Source organism: Dysidea avara, chromosome 8 (genome assembly GCF_963678975.1).
Source record: "Dysidea avara chromosome 8, odDysAvar1.4, whole genome shotgun sequence".
Taxonomy (NCBI): domain Eukaryota; kingdom Metazoa; phylum Porifera; class Demospongiae; order Dictyoceratida; family Dysideidae; genus Dysidea; species Dysidea avara.
The window spans coordinates 1,749,680-1,773,576 of record NC_089279.1 but is presented as its reverse complement, the minus strand read 5'-3'; the positions used below and the strand labels follow the sequence as shown (position 1 = coordinate 1,773,576).

Here is a 23,897-nt window from a genome sequence, read left to right as displayed (position 1 = left end):
TGCTAAAACCAGAGGAGGATGGACACGATATAAGCGCCACACAAAATTATTGCCTTAATTGCATATTTAGAATTCCAAAATGGAGGATTACGTATACATGGAGATACTATCGAAAGGAGATTTGCACCGATATGTAGTTCCAAGCTTCCCTGTTTTCAAGGTTCCATTGAGGGAAGTAAAGTTTCGCTGGGAAGATGTGGACGGGACTGTGCACGTGTTTGATGGCTTCGCTCGTAACATAGATTTATTGAATCATCCTCTTCCAGCCATCGCAAAGTTCCCTGTCAGCAATGACAGTGGGTTTTTAATTGAAGTTAGTGTGGTTTATATATGTGTACTGATACATTAATCCATGTAACTAGCTAGCTTTACATAAAACTATGAACAATATTTTTTATTTCAGAAAGAAGAGTTTAATAAATCCATCAATGTGTCCTCGTACACTCTATTCGAAGACAAACAAGTTTTTGTTATCTGGGATTGGGTGTGGGTAGATGGAGCTGAAGATGAAGATGACAACTCCAGTGCAGCATCATTGCCACAGGACGATCAGCACAATACTGATGAATCTGGATCAGAGGAGATAAGTGATAGTGAAGACTTAGTTCCAAGTATTACTCACACAGTTATATTTAAATGCATTGGAGCAACCAAGGAACATCGCTATCAAGAGCTGCTTGCTCTTGCCAAGCAGAAGAAAAGCACTGGTGAGACAGTTCCTGTCAAGCTTGAGAAAGAGCCAAGCAATCCGATTGATTCCCATGCGATTGCTTTTATGTGTAAAGCAGACAAACAGTGGGAGAGGATTGGGTATGTAGTGAAAGAAGCTCTACCTGATGTACACAAGGCAATTGACGACGACAAGATCATCAAAGTATTTTTTGACTGGATCAGATATATTGTGTACTTCAAACCTCCAGGCTTATATGCTGGCATCGCAATCACCAAAAATGGATCATGGTCCAAAACTGTAACACAAAGCAGTTGTGCACGAAATTAACAATCACATGAATGACTATGTAATCATTTTTTATTTGCTGTATATGAATGATCATGTGCTAATTGATATATTGTGCCGGGTGGAGGAGGTAGCTTTACAGGCAAGTTATGGAATGCAGTCCGAATTGAAGTAGAATTGCGAACTGCTAGTGTAACCCTGCTGTCCGATCCAAGCAATTCATACTTTGGCATTCGCTTGGGCTTCTGACTTTTGTTTCCTTTCCTGTTGAACTCAGGCATCTCTCCCTCATAAAAACGGCTGTGGGATGATGTGAAGTAATAAAATGGTAAGTCAGGGTCGATCCTTTTAGCAAATTCAAGTACAACTTTCCTCCATCCAAACATAACCTGTAATACCATTAATGCAGAGTAATTAATGTAAGTAATTAATGTAATGCACATGTCGAATAATATATAATACAGTTAACCTAACCTCTTTCAGTGTAAAATCTTTTCCAACACTGTCACGCAATACACTAAATAAACATTCGACGTCATCAGTCGTGCTTGCACGGGGATGTTCTGGTGGTAAATTCTTCTCTATAAGATATCCACGCCTCCATTCACGGGACTCAATATTAGCAGCTAGGGCTACAATAGTCTCTCTGCTAAAGCCTCTCACTCCTGCAATGCTCCTGTGAAATAAAGCAATAGCACTATCTGGTATAATATGTACTTATACCTGTTGACTTCTAGGAGACTGAAATCTCTATGATGTGGTTTTCGATGCCATGGCATTAGATCATCAAGGATGTAGTCGAGGAAATCATTGTTGAACTTACTGCGCTGCTGGTCTGTCAGCCCTCTTTCATCACATGCACGTCTCCAATTACAGACTACTTCAATATGCTTGGCCTCAGTACTATATCCTTTGCTTTCCATCCATTTTATTAATGATTTGCTGAATAATCTCTCCACGTCTTCAACAGATTGCTTGCGGATTCCTGAGAGAGCTGTGTAGGTTAGTCCAGCAGACGAATCATGGACGGCTTCCACGAATCTCTCCAATTGAATATCAGCATTTCCTCCAACTCTAAGGCTGTGTCCAATACGCTATTCAGAAAATGATGAATCTGTGCATGCATATATACATATATATAGTACTATATACAAAGCTGAGGATAATAATTAATGCACTTAGCTTGACTACGTACATTATTGTTGAAACATGTATTTATACCTTTAAGACATGAGCGTCATCTTCCCGCTCACAAAATCTTAGTCCCGTGTTTGGGTGTACCTCTGGCACATATAGATGATCCTTGAAAGGAACACCCTTGGAATGCCACAAATCTATCTGGTACTTATACTCGAGCTGGGCCAAGATTGATCGAAGTTTGTCTAATAGGCTTTCATCCTTCCCTAGCAGAGAATGGTATTTACAGGACAGATGTGTAATATCAGTACCATTTGTCCAATTATGAATTGCATAACCAGTTGGTACAGTCCTCAACCTTAAACGTTCTATCACATCATTCATGGTTGCACCAGCTGTAATCCATCCATGTATTTCACTAAGTAGGTTTTGACTAACGGCATTGTTAGGAACACGAGCAGTGAAAATTCCATTTGTATTGCCTGTTCATTCATTGACATAGCAATGTACAAGCATACATAAAATTCACTTACACAACGGAGTAAGCATTTCAATCATTGTCTTTTGCTTCTTATGTGCGTATTGTCTCCTAACGTTGCTGAGAATCTGAAAGACAGACAGTGGTTGGAGATTTCTTTAGTACGTAAAGAATTCCACTCTCCGTCTGTAGTAAACCCTATGATATTAGGACTATATCATTACTACATTCAAACAACCTATAGCTACCTGCTACTTTCATCTTTCTGCTGGTCATCTCTTGTATGACTTTGTTAGCAAGCTCTCGGACTTTCAAATCAGTTAAACTTTTGTACGGTATGCACTGTACAGGTATTGCATAAGGTTTATTTCTTCGTTCCTCATTGCTAATCATGAACACCAAAACATGACTTGCTGGTATGCGTTGGTGACGGGTTATTCCTTTGATAAAAGTGGTCAAGTTCTTCTGAATCTCTGCCATACTCCTAGGAATATTTTCCTGCTCCCATAAGCACTCCCCAGCCTTCATTCGTCTGAATAATCTATCTATCTCTGTACGCAACAACCTTCCCATGCCATTCAAATCCCCGAGTTCCTTGATTTTCCAGCTAAGATTGATCATGTCTTTGTCACTATACTTGTCAGACTGTAATTTTTCAGAATAAGTATCATTGTACTTCTTCAATTCTATACATAATGCTCATATTACTATAATTCAATTTCAATAATTGGCATACCTGAATGAATAAAGTCTAGATCTTTGACTAAATCTTCTAAGACAGCATCAAGATCTTCCGTAACCTTCTCTTTCTCTATTCCAACTTTCTCAGCTATTCCTAGTCGAACCTTGTATTCAGCAAACTGCTTTTGTAAGCTTCCATCATTTAAGTCAACATCCCCGCTCCATTGTTGCTTTACAGACTCTTTGAGACCTTTTGAGATATCACAGCCATCAGCCTTCAGCCACCACCATGCATCCGGGTGTGCTTTAGCTGCATCATCAAGAACTGTTTCCTAGGAATAATATTACTAATACTCGATCATCATAAATGACAACATTATGTACTTGGATTTGAGAACCAAGATGTATATTACTGGAGGCAATATCTCGGCGCAATGACCTGTCTGAAATGGCTGGAATGTTAACCAAGGCCTACAGAATATAACAGTATTCACCAGGATATTTACGTAGATTCTTACCTTCATTGTACTTCGACAATGTGAATCTTCTGGATCCACATCAGATGGTATACCTTCACCTACTTCAGACGCTTGTGCAGAAAAAACTACATTCCACATGGGTCCCTGCTGCAACCTTGACCACTTTTGTCCGAACTGACTGTACATGGTTTGCTGCCACAATCGATAATCAGGAGGACATGTTACCTGGTGTGCAACATGTACGACACTATGTATACACGTCAAATATCATAAAATCTATACCAAATATCATGACTACAAGCAATTACACCATTCAAACAATAAAGGTAATAGCGCACATGTGCACAAGACACAGTGGTAGCTTCAACATGACACAGTGGTAGCTTCAACATGACACAGTGGTAGCTTCAACATGACACAGTGGTAGCTTCAACATGACACAGTGGTAGCTTCAACATGACACAGTGGTAGCTTCAACATGACACAGTGGCACCTACAACATGACACAGTGGTAGCTTCAACATGACACAGTGCAACCTACAACATGACACAGTGGTAGCTTCAACATGACACAGTGGTAGCATCAACATGACACAGTGGTAGCTTCAACATGACACAGTGGTAGCTTCAACATGACACAGTGGTAGCTTCAACATGACACAGTGGTAGCTTCAACATGACACAGTGGCACCTACAACATGACACAGTGGTAGCTTCAACATGACACAGTGGCACCTACAACATGACACAGTGGTAGCTTCAACATGACACAGTGGTAGCTTCAACATGACACAGTGGCACCTACAACATGACACAGTGGTAGCTTCAACATGACACAGTGGTAGCTTCAACATGACACAGTGGTAGCTTCAACATGACACAGTGGTAGCTTCAACATGACACAGTGGCACCTACAACATGACACAGTGGTAGCATCAACATGACACAGTGTAACCTACAACATGACACAGTGTAACCTACAACATGACACAGTGGTAGCTTCAACATGACACAGTGGTAGCTTCAACATGACACAGTGGTAGCTTCAACATGACACAGTGGTAGCTTCAACATGACACAGTGGTAGCTTCAACATGACACAGTGGCACCTACAACATGACACAGTGGTGCCTACAACATGACATAGTGGCACCTACAACATGACACAGTGGTGCCTACAACATGATACAGTGGTGCCTACAACATGACATAGTGGCACCTACAACATGACACAGTGGTGCCTACAACATGACATAGTGGCACCTACAACATAACATAGTGGCACCTACAACATGACATAGTGGTGCCTACAACATGACACAGTAGTGCCTACAACATGACATAGTGGCACCAACAACATGACATAGTAGTACCTACAACATGACATAGTGGCTACTACAACATGACAACTAGCATGGTGCAAGCAAAATTCACAATTGGACAGTATAGATAAAGACTTAAAGTATTTCTTGTTTTCAAGGTCTCTAGCAGATGAAGAAGGCTTCCACTTCCACAAGTGTATGTGTGAGTGTGTGTGTGTGTATTAGGGATGCACCAATACCAGATAGAGCTGTACCGATAATCGGATTGGCCATAATATCGGCTACCGATAGGGAGAATTTAGCCCATATTGGTAATCAGTAAGAGAAACAATATTGCTACCAATACTCACACAGTGGCCGAGTAAGATTACATACATTACACTATAGCACTATTAGTGCCAATGCTCCTAGTGTGCTGAACACAGGAATGCAATGCTGGTCGGTTCTACCACCTTGCCTAGTGACATAACAATGAAATACAACTAATTAGTCACCATTTGTTTAGGTTAGGTAAGGCCACTCCAATAAAATTCATTGTTTCCCATTTCCAGCCCGCATGCAGGTTCTCTTCCCGCATGGCCATTTATTATTGCTGTGAACTGAACATTTTTTTTTCCTGTAATTGCTAAGCAGTAAATAGTTAAGCATTCGCAAAGCCCATTTAGCTAGCTTTTGACTGTTCAGGCTCTTAGTTTAAATAATTCTACTGTAATTTCACCTTTAAATTTTGAAAATAAGTGGTAACGAATAATGGATAACGAACCGCCTGCCTACATGAATTTTTGAGGTCAATGAAATGGGAAACAATCAATTTTCTTGGAGTGGCCTAATCCTAAGGCTGCAACACATGTAGTCTGGTGCTGCCTGCCCCTTCACTAAGAGTAAGGGTCTGGTGAAATACAGATCCTAAATCATTTCTAGTGCAGAAAGTCTGCACTAGCCAATTAATACATGCCAATGACATTACACTCGTACTTCAAATACAATCACTAAGCAACGGGATGCAAGTGTGATCATTTTACATAACAAATGATACATAAGACCATATGGTCAGACTGTCTAACTGAATTCCTTTAGAAATGATTCGGTATCTGAATTTCACCAGACCCTTACTTTTTATAACGAAGGGGCGGGTGGAGCCAGACTACAGCACATGTTGCTGTAGACCTTCAGTGCTTGTCACTGTAAAGTTTGAACAAACAAACTATGTACAGTGTAAAGCAGTCTACCCAGTTGCACAATGAGGGCCAGGTAGTCTGTAGTTACCTGGCTTTTTACTAAGCCAACACTGACACCACACTACACAGAGCACTACAGAGTGTATTTAATACACACTAACACTACAGTGCACTACACTATCTATGCTACACTACACCATGTTATGTGTTGTGTATCACACAAAAAGAAGTACCTTATGTTACAGAATTATCAAGTAGCACCATGGCGCGTGTATTATCTATAGACTATGTGCGATCTAGGGCGTGGCACTTATTACATCATTAAAAAATCACGTGAAAAACGCATCCGCCATTTTTTGAGGGCAAAAGCGAATGTTGAAATTATGACTTCTGAGTATTTTAAATCGTTAGATTATTTAGCACAAAGACGCTATGTTGAAAAGCTCACAATACGTGATGAAGTACTACCTGATCCATACTCTATTGGCGAGGAATCGTGGACGGATGATATGACACAGTGGCCAGATCTGGTGTATGGTGATTTATATTCATATTTAATCGAAACCAAAGGGCCTTATACCAAGGAAAAGTTGAAAGCCCACAAGTCTCTGGACGCGTACAACTATTTTTGCAACGGTCATGTCCGCACTGTCTACTGCTATGGGCATGGGAATCATGTCATCCTAAAAGCTTTGGTGAACCCCAGTCAAAAGACTCCAGATCAAGCCCATAAGGCCTGGGTCATATTGCAGAAGGCTGATGCTGAAGTTATAACAGCACATTGTACTTGCAAAGTCGGGTAAGTTCTACATGGTAGTACAGATATATTGTCATTCTTGGTTTAATATGTAGCCTGGGTGAAGTGTGCAGTCACATAGCGGCAATACTTTTCAAGGTTGAAACTGCTGTTCGATTGGGTCTTACTAAGCCATCGTGCACCTCCACAAGCTGTAATTGGAACAACTGGTATAAAGAAAATGTGAGTTATCATACTGCTGTATTTACGAATTAGGTAATAGTGTTTATAAATTTTTATCTTTCTACAGATAAATCCTGCTGAAGTCAGAAATATTAATTTTGTAAAGCCTAAACACAGTTCTAAAAGAAAACAGACTTGCAGTGAGTTTACTTATTCAGCTAAAAAGCAGCAAAGAAATTTGTCACAAATACCACCAGAAACACTCTACAGTGCAATCAATAATTGTTTGCCCCATGCTTCTGTCTTTACTATTGTTCCAAAACCTGATGACGATTCTCAGCTATCCAAAGTGACATCGAGTGTTGGTACACCAATTGTAGATTCTGTAACTGACTCAGGAATGATATCCTCAAGTGTTGATTCATCAATTGTCACAACACCAGTGATGGAATCATCAGTGAGTCCTGATACATCAACGGCCACTACACCCATGGTTGAATCATCATCGAGTCCCGATACATCAATGGTCACAACACCCGTGGTGGAATCATCAGTGAGTCCTGATACATCAATGGTCACAACACCCGTGATGGAATCAACAACATCCATTGCTGATGCATCAATTTCTTCCTTGGTGACTACACAAGTAGTACCCAATATCCCAAAGCCTTTGCTTGAATTATTTGATCCCAAACACAAAAACTGAGTAAGGAAATGTTGCTTCAGTTGTCAAAAGAAGTGTTTGTAAGCTTGTCTGTTACTGATGAGCAAGCTATGGCCATTGAATTAGCAACACGCACCCAAAGGCTAAGCAGTGACTGGTATAGTCAACGACAAGGTCGTATTACTGCTTCTTTGTTCCACGATGTCTTCACTTTCAAGGAAAAAAATAGTCCTGATAGTCTTATAAAGAGGTTGCTATGTAATGTGGACATCACTCACATTCTGGCCATTAAATGGGGAGTTGAAAAAGAAGACACAGCAAGGAGAGAATACATTGCCAAAATGTCATCATTACATCAAGGATTCCGGTGTACATTGACTGGGTTGGTTGTTAACCCCCAATATCCTTTTTTGGGTGCAAGCCCAGATGCATTGGTAGAATGTAGTTGCTGTGGTGGACAAGGAATTGTGGAGATTAAGTGCCCATTTTCGGGTAAAGGTACTCACCCATCACAGCTTCACAGACTGAAAAACTCATTTTTAAATGAAACTGGGCTTCGTCAGAATCACAAACATTATACACAGGTACAAGGACAGCTTGTAGTTAGCTGCAAACAGTACTGTGATTTTGTTGTATGGACACCCAAGGGAATTCTAATAGAGCGAATGGAAGTAAATTCTAACTTCACTGAAAGTTTGATTAAAAAGCTAACGAAGTTTTATGTAGAAATTGTTACCAGAAATCCTAACTCGCAATGTATTAGATGCAAGTGAGTTGTCCAGCTCCACCACTGTAGCAGCCACCAGCAATGAAGAAGTTACATACTGTTTTTGTCAAGAAGGTGAGCATGGAAAGATGATTTGCTGTGATAATTCTGAGTGTAAGATTTCATGGTTTCACTTCAATTGTGTTGGCATAAAGCGAGCCTCTAGAGGAGATTGGTTCTGTCCTAACTGTAATATTTGATTTTCTTAATATGTGATTATGTACTGTCCCATTTTATATTCTGCATCATAGTTCAGTGTTAGATTTGTGAATTCTTTATAACATACTGATGAACTAAAATGTTGTGGCGTATATAATTTCTTTACATAATTTTAAACCAAAGGTGGTTGCAAGTTACATAATGCAGCACATACAAATAAGATCTTATCAATGGTACAAAATTCTTCATCAGTAGCAGATTTCACCAGGGTGATTGGTAGAGTTGACTGTAAAATTCTGAAGTTTTTGAGCCTCCCAATGGCTCGTTCCACATGGATCCTCACCCTAGACAATTCTCTAGCTGTCTCCACTTCCCTCTGTGAGAGTTGGGGTTTTCCCTTTGTGAAAGGAGGAATTGCTAGTGAAGCACCACGAAGAGCTAAAGGTTAGGTTATATCAAAACCTCTATCAGCTAAAACCAAGTCACCGTGCATCAGCTTGTCCAAAAACCCACTGTGTGCAGTAATGTGTTTGTCACTGGCACGTCCTCCCCAACACTTAGAAACAAAGATAATTGCACCCGTGGGGCTAATAGCAATTAGAAACTTCACAGTGTTATGACTTTTGTAATTAGAATATGTCTCGGCTCTTGCTGCTAATGAAGATGGGCGTTGAATAAAGATTTCTGAACAATCAATAATACAAGTTGTACGGGCATACTTTGGCTTAAAACAGTCAGGGATAGTGGTCCGGATCATTCCTCTTTCTGGCCATTTTACTAGAGGCTTTAGCTGAAAGGCCATTGTATCAATCCACTGATGAAAAATTTTAGACACTCTGGTTACATCAATTCTGAATCGATAAGCTAGATCCTGATTCGTTGTTGCCCGTCTCAGTTTCATCAAGACCATCAGAAGCTGGTCACTATGACTTATTCCTCTGTGCTCGTAAGGAGGTAAAACAGTAGAAAGCAAAGCAAGTAGTGTGGTAAATGCAGAATATGATGGCAAACCAGAATAAAAATAAGTTTGTTCATCATCATCCTTCATTCGGAGAGAGGGGCTGAGTAATACAGATGCGGTCTGCAGCTCTTCTTTCACCATTTCAGTTAACTCTTTTTGTTCATCTAGACATTTTTCCAGTGACACCTTTTATCATTAAGTGCATCAATAACGTGATGTCGTTGCTGAATAATCTGCTGCTGCTTATGAATGATCATTACAAGTGAAGGTATGTATCCCTTAAGACATTCTTCTGCTAGATGTGAAAGCGTTCGGGGCTGATGTAACACAGAAGAATCGTCAGGACCATCACAATGCTGCTCATGGTCAATCTCCATGGTCTCAACAGCACTACTTAAAATTTCATTATCCATTGTTCCAGTGCTATCAGTTATATCATTTCCTGTCGACATCAACTCCTCGGCATTTTCAACTTGTGGCACCTGATCACGAGTAGTAGTTGATTTGCACTTTCGTGATGCCTTACGTGTACTCGAGCATGTACTTGATGCATAGCCCCTTCTGTTCTGCAATCTATGACTTCTAGCCAACTTATCTTTATCTGCTTCTTCATTTCTCTCTTTAAATGAGAATATTGATGGAACATAGTCAGGATCCCATTTCAACCTGCAAGGTCTTCCTGTAAAATACAGAAAAACTTCAGTAGTGGTTGTAGTACATTCACAAAATATTACACTTAACCAAGCAGCATTCTGATTATTTACAGTATAACTATTACACACTTTCATCCCGTGTCTACCTGAAATGAAATGCTTTCCACAGACCCAAGAATGCTGAGTTGGTTCCCAAGCTTCACGGTGAATAGCTTGTATCCACTGTCTTCTTCGCACCAGATTCTTAGGGAAGGTGTACAATGTAACTTTTCCCGCTTTACAACGATTTCGGCACTCAACAGCACAGCAACTTGACGGCATCACTTGTTCCTTTTTGCCCTCAAAAAATGGCGGATGCGCTTTTCAGGTGATTTTTTAATGATGTAATAAGTGCCACGCCCTAGATCGCACATAGTCTATAGAGCAGTTTCAAAACCATGGTAACCAAAAATTACGCAATGGACCACACCCAAATCGCCATGTTTTTGTACCAGATTGCTAGATGTTGCAAGTTGAATTCCTCGCTAAATCCATGCCAAGACTTATTAATACATGAGTAAAATAGATGCCAGTGATAGAATAAAATGTGCAGGTGAGTTATTAGGCATTAAAAGATACGTACTGCCTCCCAACAGGGCAGTTTCGAAGAAAAGAGAAATGCGTAAAAATGGATTTGGCCAAATTACGATCTATTCACCGCCCAAAGGTGGTTAAAACTAGGGAAAACTTACAGTATACGTCTTTACCCAGCACCACAGCAGCGTACAGCCACATCCAGCTATCCCAGGATTGGCCAGAACTCCTGAAAGGCACGAGACCGGTAATGGCGTAATACCAAACTGTGATAAAACGCCAGAAAAAGAAGACTCTTAGTGGTGAATTTTGCTAGAGTTAAATTTTATTGTCGAAATCAACCATCAGTTAAACTTTATCGGTCTTATTTTGCTGTCTGCTTTTTCACACGAAGTGGGAATCCCAGCACATGAGCGATTCTGGCTAACTAGGGGATAGCTCGATGTGGCTGTACGATGCTGTGGTGCTGGATAAAGACCTATACTGCAGGTTTCCCCTAGTTTTAACCACCTTTGGGCGGTGAATAGGTCGCAATTTGGCCAAATCCATCTTTACGCATTTCTCCTTCCTACGAAACTGCCCTGTTGGGAGGCAGCACGGATCTTTTAATGCGTAATAACTCACCTACATACTTTATTCTATCACTGGCATCTCTTTTCCTTACGTATTAATAATCTTGGCATGAATTTAGCGAGGAATTCAACTTGCAACATGAAACAGTCTGGTACAAAAACATGGCGATTTGGGTGTGTCCATTGCGTAATTTTTGGTTACCATGGTTTTGAAACTGCTCTATGGTAGCACATAACCAGTGTTTTTTTCTTATTAGTGCACACCTATATGCGCGTTAGATGTGACGATGTTTGGACCAATTTTAAAGCCACTAGTGGACTGACACTCTAGTTAGAACTAAAATGTATTATAATGGAGCGTTCATCCTCAGTGATCCTTCAACTCACGATGTTCATGGCGATGTTTGGTACTGGGCCGAGTACTGGGCAGTATCACAGATCTGTTACAGTGTATGTCTAATTATGGTGTCTCCAGAGATTGGGTGATGCGATCATAGTCCCTGTTAGTCTCGTGTAGCCAGAAATTGAGAAGCAGAGATTGAAATGGTTAGAAGCAGAGGTTGCTTAGCAGTGCACAAATGCAAGGAACAACAAGAACTTCTGAACTACACTTGTGACATGTAGCGGTGATCCTTAACAACACAAAAGTGGCTATATCTTTTGCTGACTATCATATTCATTGCTGGTGTGCTGCATTGTGCATCTGAGCACAATGTTAGGTGCTATGTTCAGAACACATTGCTGTAGTCTTGTTGCTCTTCAAACATTCTACCCATCCTAAATGGTCTGTGTGAGCAGTGCTACTCATGTTGCAGTATTTGCTTCACATCATAACTTTTTAATCCATGTTTAGTCCAAACAGTGTTGCATGGTTACTGGCACACAACGAATTTGTTCATAATTATGTTATGTGACATTTTTTGTCTTTCAGTAAGTAAAAATAACTGTATGAGCTGACATAATCAAGCATGTGAGCATGTATGTATAGTAAGTCTACAGCTAGCTTGTTTGTGTGTTGTGATTCAGGTGATGCCTATACCGTATACGCAGAAAATTTGACGGGGAAGTAACTTTTGCGGTTGGTGAATTTTCACTAGAATCATCCGCCAAATAGCTACCTGGCTATGATAATAGACAAGTAACGTCAATATTGCTAGCTATATACGTGTTTCTTGGGAAGTATAGCTGATCTCTCTACAGGGTGATTTTTTTTGTAGCTGAACTCTCTACAGGATGATTTAGGTTGTAGCTGCTGTGGGTGATTTGTTTGTAACTGAAATCTCTACAGGTTGATTTGTTTGTAGCTGAAGTCTCTACAAGGTGTTTTGTTTGTAGCCGATCTCTCTACAGGGTAATTTGTTTTGTAGCTGAACTCACTGCAAGGTGATTTGCTTGTAACTGAAGTCTCTACAGGTTGATTTGTTTGTAACTGAAGTCTCTACACGGTGTTTTGTTTGTAGCTGATCTCTCTACAGGGCAATTTGTTTGTAACTGAAATCTCTACAGGTTGATTTGTTTGTAACTGAAGTCTCTACACGGTGTTTTGTTTGTAGCTGATCTCTCTACAGGGTAATTTGTTTGTAATTGAAATCTCTACAGGTTGATTTGTTTGTAACTGAAGTCTCTACACGGTGTTTTGTTTGTAGCTGATCTCTCTACAGGGTAATTTGTTTGTAGCTGAACTCACTGCAAGGTGATTTGTTTGTAGCTTAACTCTCTACAAGGTGATTTGTTTGTAGCTGAACTCTCTACAGGGTGATTTGGTTGTAGCTGAACTCTCCAGAGGGTGAATTGTTTGTAGCTGAACTCTCTAGAGGGTGATTTGTTTGTAGCTGAACTCTCTAGAGGGTGATTTGTTTGTAGCTGATCTCTCTAGAGGGTGATTTGTTTGTAGCTGATCTCTCTACACGGTGTTTTGTTTGTAGCCGATCTCTATACAGGGTAATTTGTTTGTAGCTGAACTCACTGCAACGTGATTTGTTTGTAGCTGATCTCTTTACAGGGTGATTTGCTTGTAACCAAATTCCCTATATTGTGTCTAGTTTCTAGTTGATCTCTCTACAGGTTGATTTATTTGTAGCTGAACTGTCTACAGGGTGATTGGTTTGTAGCTGAACTCTCTACAGGATTGTTTCTTTGTCACTGAACTCTCTACAAGGTGACTTGCTTCTAGCTGATCTCTGTAGACGGTGACTTCTTCCAGCTGATCTCTCTACAGGGTGACTTGTATAGCTGAACTCTCTACAGTGTGATCTGTTCATAGCTGAACTCTCTACAGGTTGATTTGTTTGTAGCTGAAATCTCTTGTTTCAAACTGATTTCACTGTAGGGTAACTTGTTTGTAGCTGAACTCTCTACAGGATGGTTTCTTTGTAGCTGAACTCTCTACAGAGTGATTTTTTTAGTAACTGAACTCTATATAGGGTGATTTGTATGTACCTGAACTTTCTACAGGGTGATTTGTTTATAGCTGAACACTCTGCAGGGTGATTTGTTTGTAGTTGATCTCTCTACAGGGTTTCTTTGCAGCTGAGATCTCTACAGGGCAACTTCTTCTAACTGAGCTCTCTCTTGTTTCTAGCTGTTCTCCCTACAGAGTAACTTGTTTGTATAGCTGAACTCTTTACAGCTGGTTATTTGGTTGCTGAACTCTCTACACTGTGACTTGTTTGTAACAAAATTCTCTACAGAGTGACTTGTATGTAGCTGAATTCTCTACAGAGTGACTTACTTGTAGCTGAACATTGTATAAACTATAAAGTGACTTGTCTGTAGCTGAAATCTTTACAGGGTTACTTGTTTGCAGCTGGTCTCTATAGGTTAACTTGTTTGTATAGATGAACTCTCTACAGGGTAGTTTCTTTGTAGCTGAACTCTCTAGAGAGTGTAGCCAAACTCTCCACAGGGTGCATGACTTGTTTATAGCTGAACTCTCTTCAGTGTGACTTGTAATGTTCTGATTCTTCTGAATCACTACAGCGATATATCTGTAGCTGAACTCTCTATAGGGTGACTTGCTTCTTGCTGAACTGTCTATAAGATTAACTGTTTGCAGCTGAACTCCCTACAGAATAACTTGAAATGTAATAGAATTCTATAATGGAGTAAATAAATTAGCTGAATGCTCTATTAGGGTGACTGTTCTATTAGAGTATCTCGATCTCGCATGTTACATGTAGTTGGCTTTGGAATCATAACTCAGTGGTTTGTACTCCAATTCTTCTGTACTACTGCAAGGACTTTCTATGATGATTATTCCAGTTACACACCAATTTTCAGCTCACTGCTCTAAGCGGTTTGCCTAGTAGGCGTGAAAACTAATAGTTTTTTTTATTCATAAAAATCGATCGCGTAATTGTGACACAGGTTGGGTTTTGATTTATATCTCGATGGCCTTTAACTGGATTCCTTTCAAACCACAAAAAGGCACTCCTACGATAGTTACTCCATCTACATACCAATTTTCAGCTCATTCCTTCAAGTGGTTTACCCTGTGGGCGTGACAGACCTTCAACCTTATTTTACGCAAATAATCAGTCATAACTCGGTGAATGTTCATCGGATTCCTACCAAACTTGGTACTGAGATTTGCCTTAATGAGCCCTTTAAGTGTGCTACATTTCAGCCCGATTGGAGCACGAATTCGTGTTTTATGGCGGATTTTGCAAAGTGTGCAAAAAGAAAAAAAAACGAAGAAAAAAAACCCAAACTTTGGCCAATCGTATCTCGGAAATGGATGGAGCGATTTTCTTCAAATTTGGGATGTGGACTCCCCTACCTAGCCGGCACGTCTGTAGCAACTTTGGTTTCAATCGGATAAGGAATCACGGAGCTACAAAGGTGTGAAAATCGCATTTACTTTCTTCCAGTAAATATACTCACGGTGTGGCGCGCCGGCTTCTTGGGCCGCATGACACACTACCGTGTGTCTTGATCTCAAGGACCAACAGAGATCACAGAAAAGCGGAAGTCAAAGTTCTGCTGTTTTCAGTAATCATGTTCTCTGATTCTACATGTTTATAACACTAGGGCAGAAACATTAATTATGTGCAACATCTTTTAATGGCTTTTAGCCTTACTACTTTCAGCCAGATTTCATCTAAGGAGGATTAGGCTTTCCTTAGGAGGCTCCACTCCCTTCTAATGTCTGGTTAGTTATATAGTTAAATTACAGTAATTTATATAATCTATGTATAGACCTCTACTGTGGTGTGGTAATTATGTCACTTGTAAGCGAAAACACCATGTCTTTGCTAGGTCTGGGCAGTAACTCAGTACTACTCAGTGAAAACTAGTACTGGAATATTTTCCATGATACATTGCATCGTTATATTTCAATACTGCACAACCCTATAGCCTTCACCTTAAAACTGACAGTCTTCATCACTCAGCAAAAGATGCGTATCTACTGCTGTACACTAATGGATTGGGCTGATTCCACATCATTACATTGAGCTCTTTTTCATGCAGAATTAACTACCAGTGTATTAAACAAACCATGCACCAAGACAGTAAAGACATAATACACAACATCATATTCAATGGTGGATTTGGGGATGGAGGAATGTTGGGGTGCTGAAGTTCCCCTCCTTTCAAACTTTTTACCATGTGCTGGCAAGATGCAATAGCACTGTAAGCAAAGGCAATAGAGATAGAAAGAGCAAGGGGAAGGGCAAAGAATCAACAAAACTTTTAGGAGCAATGGTTACATCAAAACTGCTAAAAATGATATACTCTAATAGAACAGTCAACTACTCTAATAGAACATCCAAAATTATCATTGTACTGCATATTAGGGGTGATGAAGGTTTGTGGTCAAAAGCAATAGACTGGTAGTGTAGCTATTCACTGGCAGTGTTAGTTTGATTTTGTATGATGTGCAATTTGGATCGGTATTGTAAATCCGGTCACAAATACATTGTATTGCATCATTCTAGGTTCTGAAGAGAACTGTATTTACTACTAACGACTATAAACTATGAAAATAACACAGGTACCTGAAAATAAGATCAGAATCTATTCTGAATTGCAAAGTTCGCCATAATATCACTGGAGCTAAATGGAACTCAGTATATAGACGGAACGACTTTTACACTAGGGAATTATTATTTCTGACAATAACTCTAGTGCTAAACTTCATGGTGTACTAGAACTACACTCTCTGTATGGCAAAATGTATAGTACATACATATTACACAATTATTGTGACATCATGTCCTACCCACCTGGGCACCAGACGCAAGTTATACCACAAAACAGCATTTCAGTTTTGGGTTGATTTGAAGTATGTGATAGTGACTAGATATGATATGCTGAAGGTCTACTAGCATCCTGAGCCACTCCTAATTGCAGTAACTCCTAATTGCAGTAAATAGATTAACAATGGCTACAGCTAGATAATCAATTTATGGTATAGGAGATCACTTTAATTCCAGTGAGAAAGAAGACGATGGACTGTTTTATGTTGATTTGTCGATATAAACGTTGTGGGACTTTTCTATCATTCTTATTAGCGTCCAAATTTTTGCGCCCACACAAATTTTGCCAACTATTAGGCTGTACCTTGTCAGCACATGTCAAATTAACTTGTACTACTTTTCAGTATCTCTTTATTAGACTTTGTGGTTTGGTAAAGATTTCAGTAAACTCATAGAGGGAGTCATGTATGCAAACACTGTAGGGTTGATCTATGACCACAGTCAAAATTCAAAAGCTTACCTTGATCTAAAGCATTTATCAATGTGTGACCTGCGACTTAAACATTTTAAAATTAAAGTTCTGAGTGCTGTTTTCAGAGGCGTAACCAGGGCCCCCAAGGAGATGCTCCCCCATCACTATACGTGTTGTTGTTTTTTAAACCTCCGTCACAAGCTTACCAGTATTAAACTGACACGCAAAGGACTATAAATTATGTGCGCTACTACGCGGTATCACCAGGGGTTGCTAGTGAATGTGCACACAACATCAACTCACTCGTGAATCCACCGAATAAAAATATTAGAGACGCACTTCTATATTTAGCTTACATTACTCATGTTATAGAGTATTTTTGAACCTAAAAAGAGTGACAGTGACCCGCTCAAAGTGACCTCGCAGGAGTTGCAACTCACAAGTGACAAAGTAGACCAGGTGACACTACGAACCTACTACCTACGAGGTGATAAAGTGTTAAATGTACACAGTTAATTTCTCGAGTCAATCACACTGGATCTTTGCAGTGGCATCATCCATGCCAGTTTATTTATTTTTTTTACTTTGTCAGTCAGTCAGGCAGATCAATCACAAACCTGCAAGTTCTGCTAGCAAGACAGGTGGATTTCATCCAATACATGGCATTTGAAATTCACTGGCTGGCTGAAGTGAGTGAACACGTCATCCTGTCAGTGTGCTAGGGCTGCAGCACAGGCTGAGGCTAATGTAAAGTAACTTGTATTCACACTAAAATATTAACAATATGGCTCTACCGGACTGCGGATAAATTTGTTGGAGTACAGTTGTGGCATGTGCGATGATGCTCGACAAATATACCTCCATTGATAAGTGATAAGCAATCAGTACTGAAATAGTTACATAGCTAGTTATGTAAGTTGTAATAATACAACACTGTATGTTGGCTAGCCCACCATTGGGTCATTAGCCTTCTTTTGCAATTGTGAACGATTTTGAGTGTTTCGTTGGGGCATTCCTGCCCCTCCATCACCTTCTGGCTAGCTACGCCCCTGGCTTTTTAATTACCTTATTTTCCGAGCGTGCCTGTGCCAGTAAAACATTTTCTTGATGCATGCTGCCAACGGGACATTGGAAACAGTGGAAATTGAAAACTGAAACTGAAAAACTGAAACGGAAAAACTGAAACTGAAAAACTAAAATTAGTCAAAACTTCATATTAACAGCTACCTCTTAACACAAACCACCTCTATAATAAGACCGCCTCTAAAATAAGACCACCTCATTATAGTAGTTATGTCAAGTAGGTCCAAAAATATGGCTAAGGTGTACTCATAATGTAATAAAGTATCAATCAATCAAACAGTACTTAAAAGTTGAAATGACAGCTGCAGGATTGAACAAAGGATATACTATCTTATCATGCCAAGACCTAAAGTCCATGGTGATGTCACAAATGAAAATGGAGCAATTGCATGCATAATTGAATTTGATAATGGATTTCTCATGAATATTATTGTGCATGATTTAGGAGTTGCATAGTTACAAAATCAACATTAATGATTCTTGACTTTGTGTCTTAATAATTGTTAGGCACATGTAATAAGCATCCTCGAAGATTTAAAAACCTGAGGTGACATCAGTAATTACCGAGGCGCAGGTAATTATTGACAGGTTTTTAAATCCTCGAAGACACCTATCACGAGTGTCTAACTATTACCAAGACACAAAGTCCAAGATCATTAATTTAACTATGCAACTCTTAAATCATGCACAATTCATGAGAAATCCAGTATCAGCAGAGTAATCTTACATGCAATTACCCCATTTTCATTGTGACATGACCATGGACTTTAGGTCTTGGTATGGTAAGATAGTATATCCTTATGTACAACCCTGCAGCTGTCGTTTTAACTTTTAAGTACTGTCTGATTGATTGATACTTTATTACATTATGAGTACACCTAATGGCCTTTTTGTTGGACCTACTTGACATGACTACTATAATGAGGTGGTCTTATTAGAGGCGGTCTTATTATACAGGTGGTCTTATTACAGAGGTGATCTTTGTTAAGAGGTACCTGTTAATATGAAGTTTTGACCAATTTTAGTTTTTCAGTTTCAGTTTTTCCGTTTCAGTTTTCAGTTTCAGTTTTCAATTTCCACTGTTTCCAATGTCCCGCTGCCAACAGCTATGAAACAAACATTTGGGTTGAAACAATCATGAATTTTTATTATTTGAGTACTCTCTAGTGTTAACAATTGAGTACTCACGAATACTTAGCTACTTATAGGCATACTCTTCTGACATGTTTTATACCAGACCATATAACTATTTCAAGTAGCAATGATGATTAGTGCTGCACTGATACCACATTTTCACTACCAATCTGATACCGAGTACATTTTAGATGGAAATGGCTGATACCAATACTTTGCCACACTGAGGCATTACATACAAAAGCAGCTAGTAGTTCCAATAGTAGTTGACAGACTAGCTTACTAAACACATTAGCTAATTTCATAAACAGTAGTTTGCTAATGTTGTGGCCATCAAACATGTGGACAACAATCATTTATGGCTTCAATGAATCTTATTTCGTGGCTTACTGCTGTTTCCACATACTAATAATGTTAATATTAGACTGGCTTCTTTAACAGAATTCATGGCTGCTTATATCAGCTTTTGTTTGATACGCTATGAATGTCACCATCTTGAAAAGCAATGAGGTGATGTCATACAAAGTATTGATTAGTATCGGACATTTATAGCTTTACTGATACAAGTCCGATACCGCCAAAATTGGGCTGATACCAGTACTAGTATCGGTATTGGTGCATCACTAATGATGATACACACGCTGCACTACAATACCCATGCAGATGTTCCTAAAGCACAATAAATTCCACAACTTCAAAGAGACAAATACAAAAACAAACATCACTGAGACTGTTGAAGACGCGTAACCACCCTCGTGACGAACAACTACTTGGCATGCACACATATCAGGGTACACAAAAGGCTAACAGGCAGCTAGCCTCTGCTGCTGTGGAATCAAACGATATGAATCACGTGGTCATCTCAGCTGGGGCCCCATTAAACACTTACAACATAACAACTAAGATTACATGCATAGACTACTTACTCCGTTCAGTCAGCGTTCAGTCAGAGTTCAGTAGTACTCGGAGAAAGATTGAGTTCTATGGTAGGGCTCCACTATACTTCGGCGCGCGCACAACACCACAAGGTCACGTGATTGTAACTAATTATCGACTGAACAGGCGTTTAGCTACTGTACTCTAATATGGGTGATGGTCCACACAATAATACATAAGACTGAGTCAGGAGGCTTAAAGCAAGTTCTAGGTTAAATCTAGTGTTTATATTCTATGAGGGCTGTTAAGGGAACTCCCCCTATAATCTCGGACCTATAGTCCCTCCCTAAAATTGTGAGTGACAATTGCACTGGTTATTGAATTGGCAACTATCAAAAATGACAGTTTAATACCCAATTTTTTCTGTAAACGCAAAATTCTCTCAAATTTAGTCTCAGATGGTGTGGCTAGCTACTTTAAAGCAAATTCTTAAAGTACATGACATATGTATAATTATTATTATTGCTATTAGCTACTATATTTGATTAGCAGAGCCTATCTGGGGCGTAAAGCTAATTTGCAAGTAAAATTACAAATATGAATTATAATATCTATTCAGTAAACTTTTGAAACAGTCTAATTGATCAGCATGAACAACATCTGAAGGCAATTGGTTCCATTCAGGAATGGTGCATGGACAAAAGGGGTACTTAAAACAATCTATGGTAGGCTGATAATGGAGGAACATCATGTCGTTTCTTGATCTGGCGGTAGTAATTGGTGATGGAGTTGGGAAATAATTTGTTGGAATTTGCAAGATATTATTGAATTAAGCCAATCAATGATAAATGATTTTGATAGCATTCTTCAATCAACACTGACACATTCTATGAAAAACAGTAATTAATAATCTAAGGCATTGTTTTTATACTCAAATTTGTGATTCAATCATAATAATTATAATATATAGATGAGTGCTCTCTCTTCTAAGTTGTAAAGTTGGCCACTTAAGTGCTGCTGATGACAACAATGAATTAATACTGTCCCTAAGATTTCTTCTCCAAGGTTGGTTCAATACAGAGCGAGCTGTACAGCTGTATGCTGATTGCTGAATCATTTCAAGTTTATTAATTTGATTTTGGTGGTAAGGATTCCAAATAGATCATGTGCATGTGAAGTATAATCTACACTGTTAAAATTCAGGAGTAATTGTAACACTTTATGGGTGCCCATATGTTTAAATTCAACACTCAAGGTGTTGCTGTGAGGGTGTTGTGATGACACTCCCACAGTGTTACAGAGGAGAGCTAAAGTATTACAAGAAGTGTATAAACCATAGGTATGTAGGGGTGTTATAATGACACTCTAGGCATTCATTTTAATTTTCCGATGCTTTGATGGGGGTGGAGCCGTTTTGATTCCTTTCCTTCACTCACTTACATTGATAGTTATTCAGGAAACACAATTGACCTGTGAAATACAGCAATTGCAAATACTTCCTTGCATGTATTTCTGCCTTCATGTGAGTTGCAAAATGTACTCATAAATAATCTGACTACCAAAGAAAGTTTTAATTGTGGGATTTGTTCACAATGGTGCTACAGATACACCAACGTTACTATAACACCTCTTAAGATGCTGTAGTAACACCCCATTGAATTTTAGAAAAACATAGGAGTTGTGGTACCACCTCAATTTTGTAGTACTGGTAACCAGCTGCAGGCTTGTTGTAATTGTAATCATAATTAATTATTAATCATTAGCAATTTTCAAGTAATTGTAATTGACCACTGAACATAAAAGTAATGGTAATTGTAATTAGCTGTTCAGTCAATAATCATTATAAATATATACAAGGAATAAAAGTTATGCTATATAAAAGTACTACCCCATAACTTGACTAGTGACTATGTACACAATCCCATGTGTATGACATGTGGCCCATGCAGCTACATACAGACATTATTGAAATTATTGGTATGTAGTTGTTGACCATATAGTTTTACATTTTATGTACAGTATGGGACACCCATGGGGTACATAATGTTCAATAGTAGAGAAAGAATTTAAATGTATCTAGATGACACAGATTTTACAAAAGATGAAAGCCCTTTAAAATTTTGGAAGATAAAAGTAAATAATTATAAATACCCCATTTTGAGTACATTAGCAAAGAATATGCTGGGAGTTTCAGCAACATCTGCACCAATTGAGTTTGTATTCAGCCATAGTGGCAATGTTCTCAGACCAAATAAATGTAGACTACTACACCAAAAAAGTTTGAACAGTTAATATATAGCTACCTTACAATTAATGCTGGAGAATTGTAAGTTTTTGTTATACCCCATGTCCAATGTACAGAAGTAAGTAATTGTATTTGTAATCATTAGATTGGCTTCAAAATGTAATCTTAATTGTTTATGGACAATTTTGGGAGTTAAGTATCTAGCTATGCTATTTTGAAAACAAGCTACCTTAATTTAAGATAGCTAGTACCAGGTAAACTTTGTCTCTCGGATATTGAATAGCCATCACCATATAGGAATTTTGATAGTCATATAAACTACAAGCAGTTGTGTTACCAGCAGGTTTGTTGTAATTACCCACCGAAAGTAATCAGTACAATCTCATGAAGTGCAATATATAAAGTTAGTTATGTAGGTTCAAGATAGCTAGCATGCACAATCAGCAAAAATATCTCCAAAATTAATCTGTAGCAGTAAATAATCTTACACTTCTCTGTAGCTGTTGTGTAGTGTTTCACTGCCAATTTGACCTTTGCAGAAGGGTGTAAGGTGTAGCTAGTGTTTAATGCAAAAGCTACTAATGGACTATATGTAGCAACAGGTGGGTGAAACTATGTAGTTTGTAGACCAGCAGCTAAGTGCATAATTCACATTAGACTTAGTTAATCATAATGACAGTTGATGCCATTCTAGGGACAGAAAGCAAGCTCTACATAAGTTCATACACAATAAGTACCTCTATAATAATTATCACTTTAATAGTTTACAATACTTATTCTAAAAGCTTCTCTTACATTTTCTAAAGCCTTTAATGGTAAGATTTAACAGTGAAACATTGCTGAGAGAGTGATTTTTGTCATCAAATATTACCATAATAGCTGAAAGTCTGGATCCATCCCTGGTAAATATTCTGCCTATAAACTCAAAGTGGGATGAAATCAGGAGTTCGAGTTTTCTGGATGTGTGAATTCATACTACATTAATTTTACATTGTACCCCATGTATTGCATATTTTGCAGATTCATAACTGCCATGCACTTCTAGAGACTGATACATGCAACATTGAATGAGCTTTCTTTCAACATGATCACCTCCAATGTTTATTCAACAAGTTCAGCACAAAATAAGGCTAAAATGATGTCAAAATTTTCTTGGGGGGGAGCATTCAGTTGGTATGCTTTGCCCTCTGAATACCAGCTTTTAGAATTGTCACTGCTAGAGCTGGATAATAAAATAACACCATGCAGTAATTCATACAGTGTTCATTCAATCAAAAGAGTTACCAAATTCAATCTCAGAAGGCTAATTTTTCAAGGCAAAATTTCCTGTGAGGGCATATCATATTATGCATTCCCCAGACCCCCTAGTTGGATCATGCTTTGCAGCAA

General features: G+C 38.9%; 5 protein-coding genes across 5 annotated transcripts; 3 read left to right on the top strand and 2 right to left on the bottom strand.

The window, feature by feature from the left end:
* The first annotated feature begins 14 nt into the window (after positions 1-14).
* On the top strand, positions 15-1,066 carry LOC136264230 (uncharacterized). The gene is made up of 2 exons (XM_066058942.1): positions 15-313; positions 404-1,066. Exons 1-2 carry the CDS (start codon positions 80-82, stop codon positions 998-1,000), a joined length of 831 nt encoding a protein of 276 aa, XP_065915014.1. The 5' UTR covers positions 15-79; the 3' UTR covers positions 1,001-1,066.
* LOC136264229 (uncharacterized) lies at positions 1,013-2,724 on the bottom strand. Its single transcript, XM_066058940.1, has 6 exons — positions 2,629-2,724; positions 2,407-2,577; positions 2,180-2,361; positions 1,682-2,052; positions 1,433-1,634; positions 1,013-1,347 (listed from the first exon to the last, which is right to left on the bottom strand). Exons 1-6 carry the CDS (start codon positions 2,651-2,653, stop codon positions 1,024-1,026), a joined length of 1,275 nt encoding a protein of 424 aa, XP_065915012.1. The 5' UTR covers positions 2,654-2,724; the 3' UTR covers positions 1,013-1,023.
* LOC136263767 (uncharacterized) lies at positions 2,685-5,638 on the bottom strand. The gene is made up of 16 exons (XM_066058401.1): positions 5,550-5,638; positions 5,085-5,106; positions 5,001-5,018; positions 4,891-4,952; positions 4,784-4,842; positions 4,689-4,710; positions 4,591-4,644; positions 4,469-4,534; positions 4,373-4,424; positions 4,173-4,270; positions 3,773-3,980; positions 3,639-3,725; positions 3,310-3,586; positions 2,822-3,259; positions 2,739-2,771; positions 2,685-2,701 (listed from the first exon to the last, which is right to left on the bottom strand). Exons 1-16 carry the CDS (start codon positions 5,636-5,638, stop codon positions 2,685-2,687), a joined length of 1,602 nt encoding a protein of 533 aa, XP_065914473.1.
* Positions 5,639-6,518: 880 nt separating this feature from the next.
* LOC136264227 (uncharacterized) lies at positions 6,519-8,772 on the top strand. The gene is made up of 3 exons (XM_066058939.1): positions 6,519-7,032; positions 7,086-7,212; positions 7,280-8,772. Exons 1-3 carry the CDS (start codon positions 6,521-6,523, stop codon positions 7,856-7,858), a joined length of 1,218 nt encoding a protein of 405 aa, XP_065915011.1. The 5' UTR covers positions 6,519-6,520; the 3' UTR covers positions 7,859-8,772.
* On the top strand, positions 7,867-8,589 carry LOC136263763 (uncharacterized). Its single transcript, XM_066058399.1, has one exon. The coding sequence runs from the start codon at positions 7,867-7,869 to the stop codon at positions 8,587-8,589; it is 723 nt and encodes a 240-aa protein (XP_065914471.1).
* Positions 8,773-23,897: the final 15,125 nt, after the last annotated feature.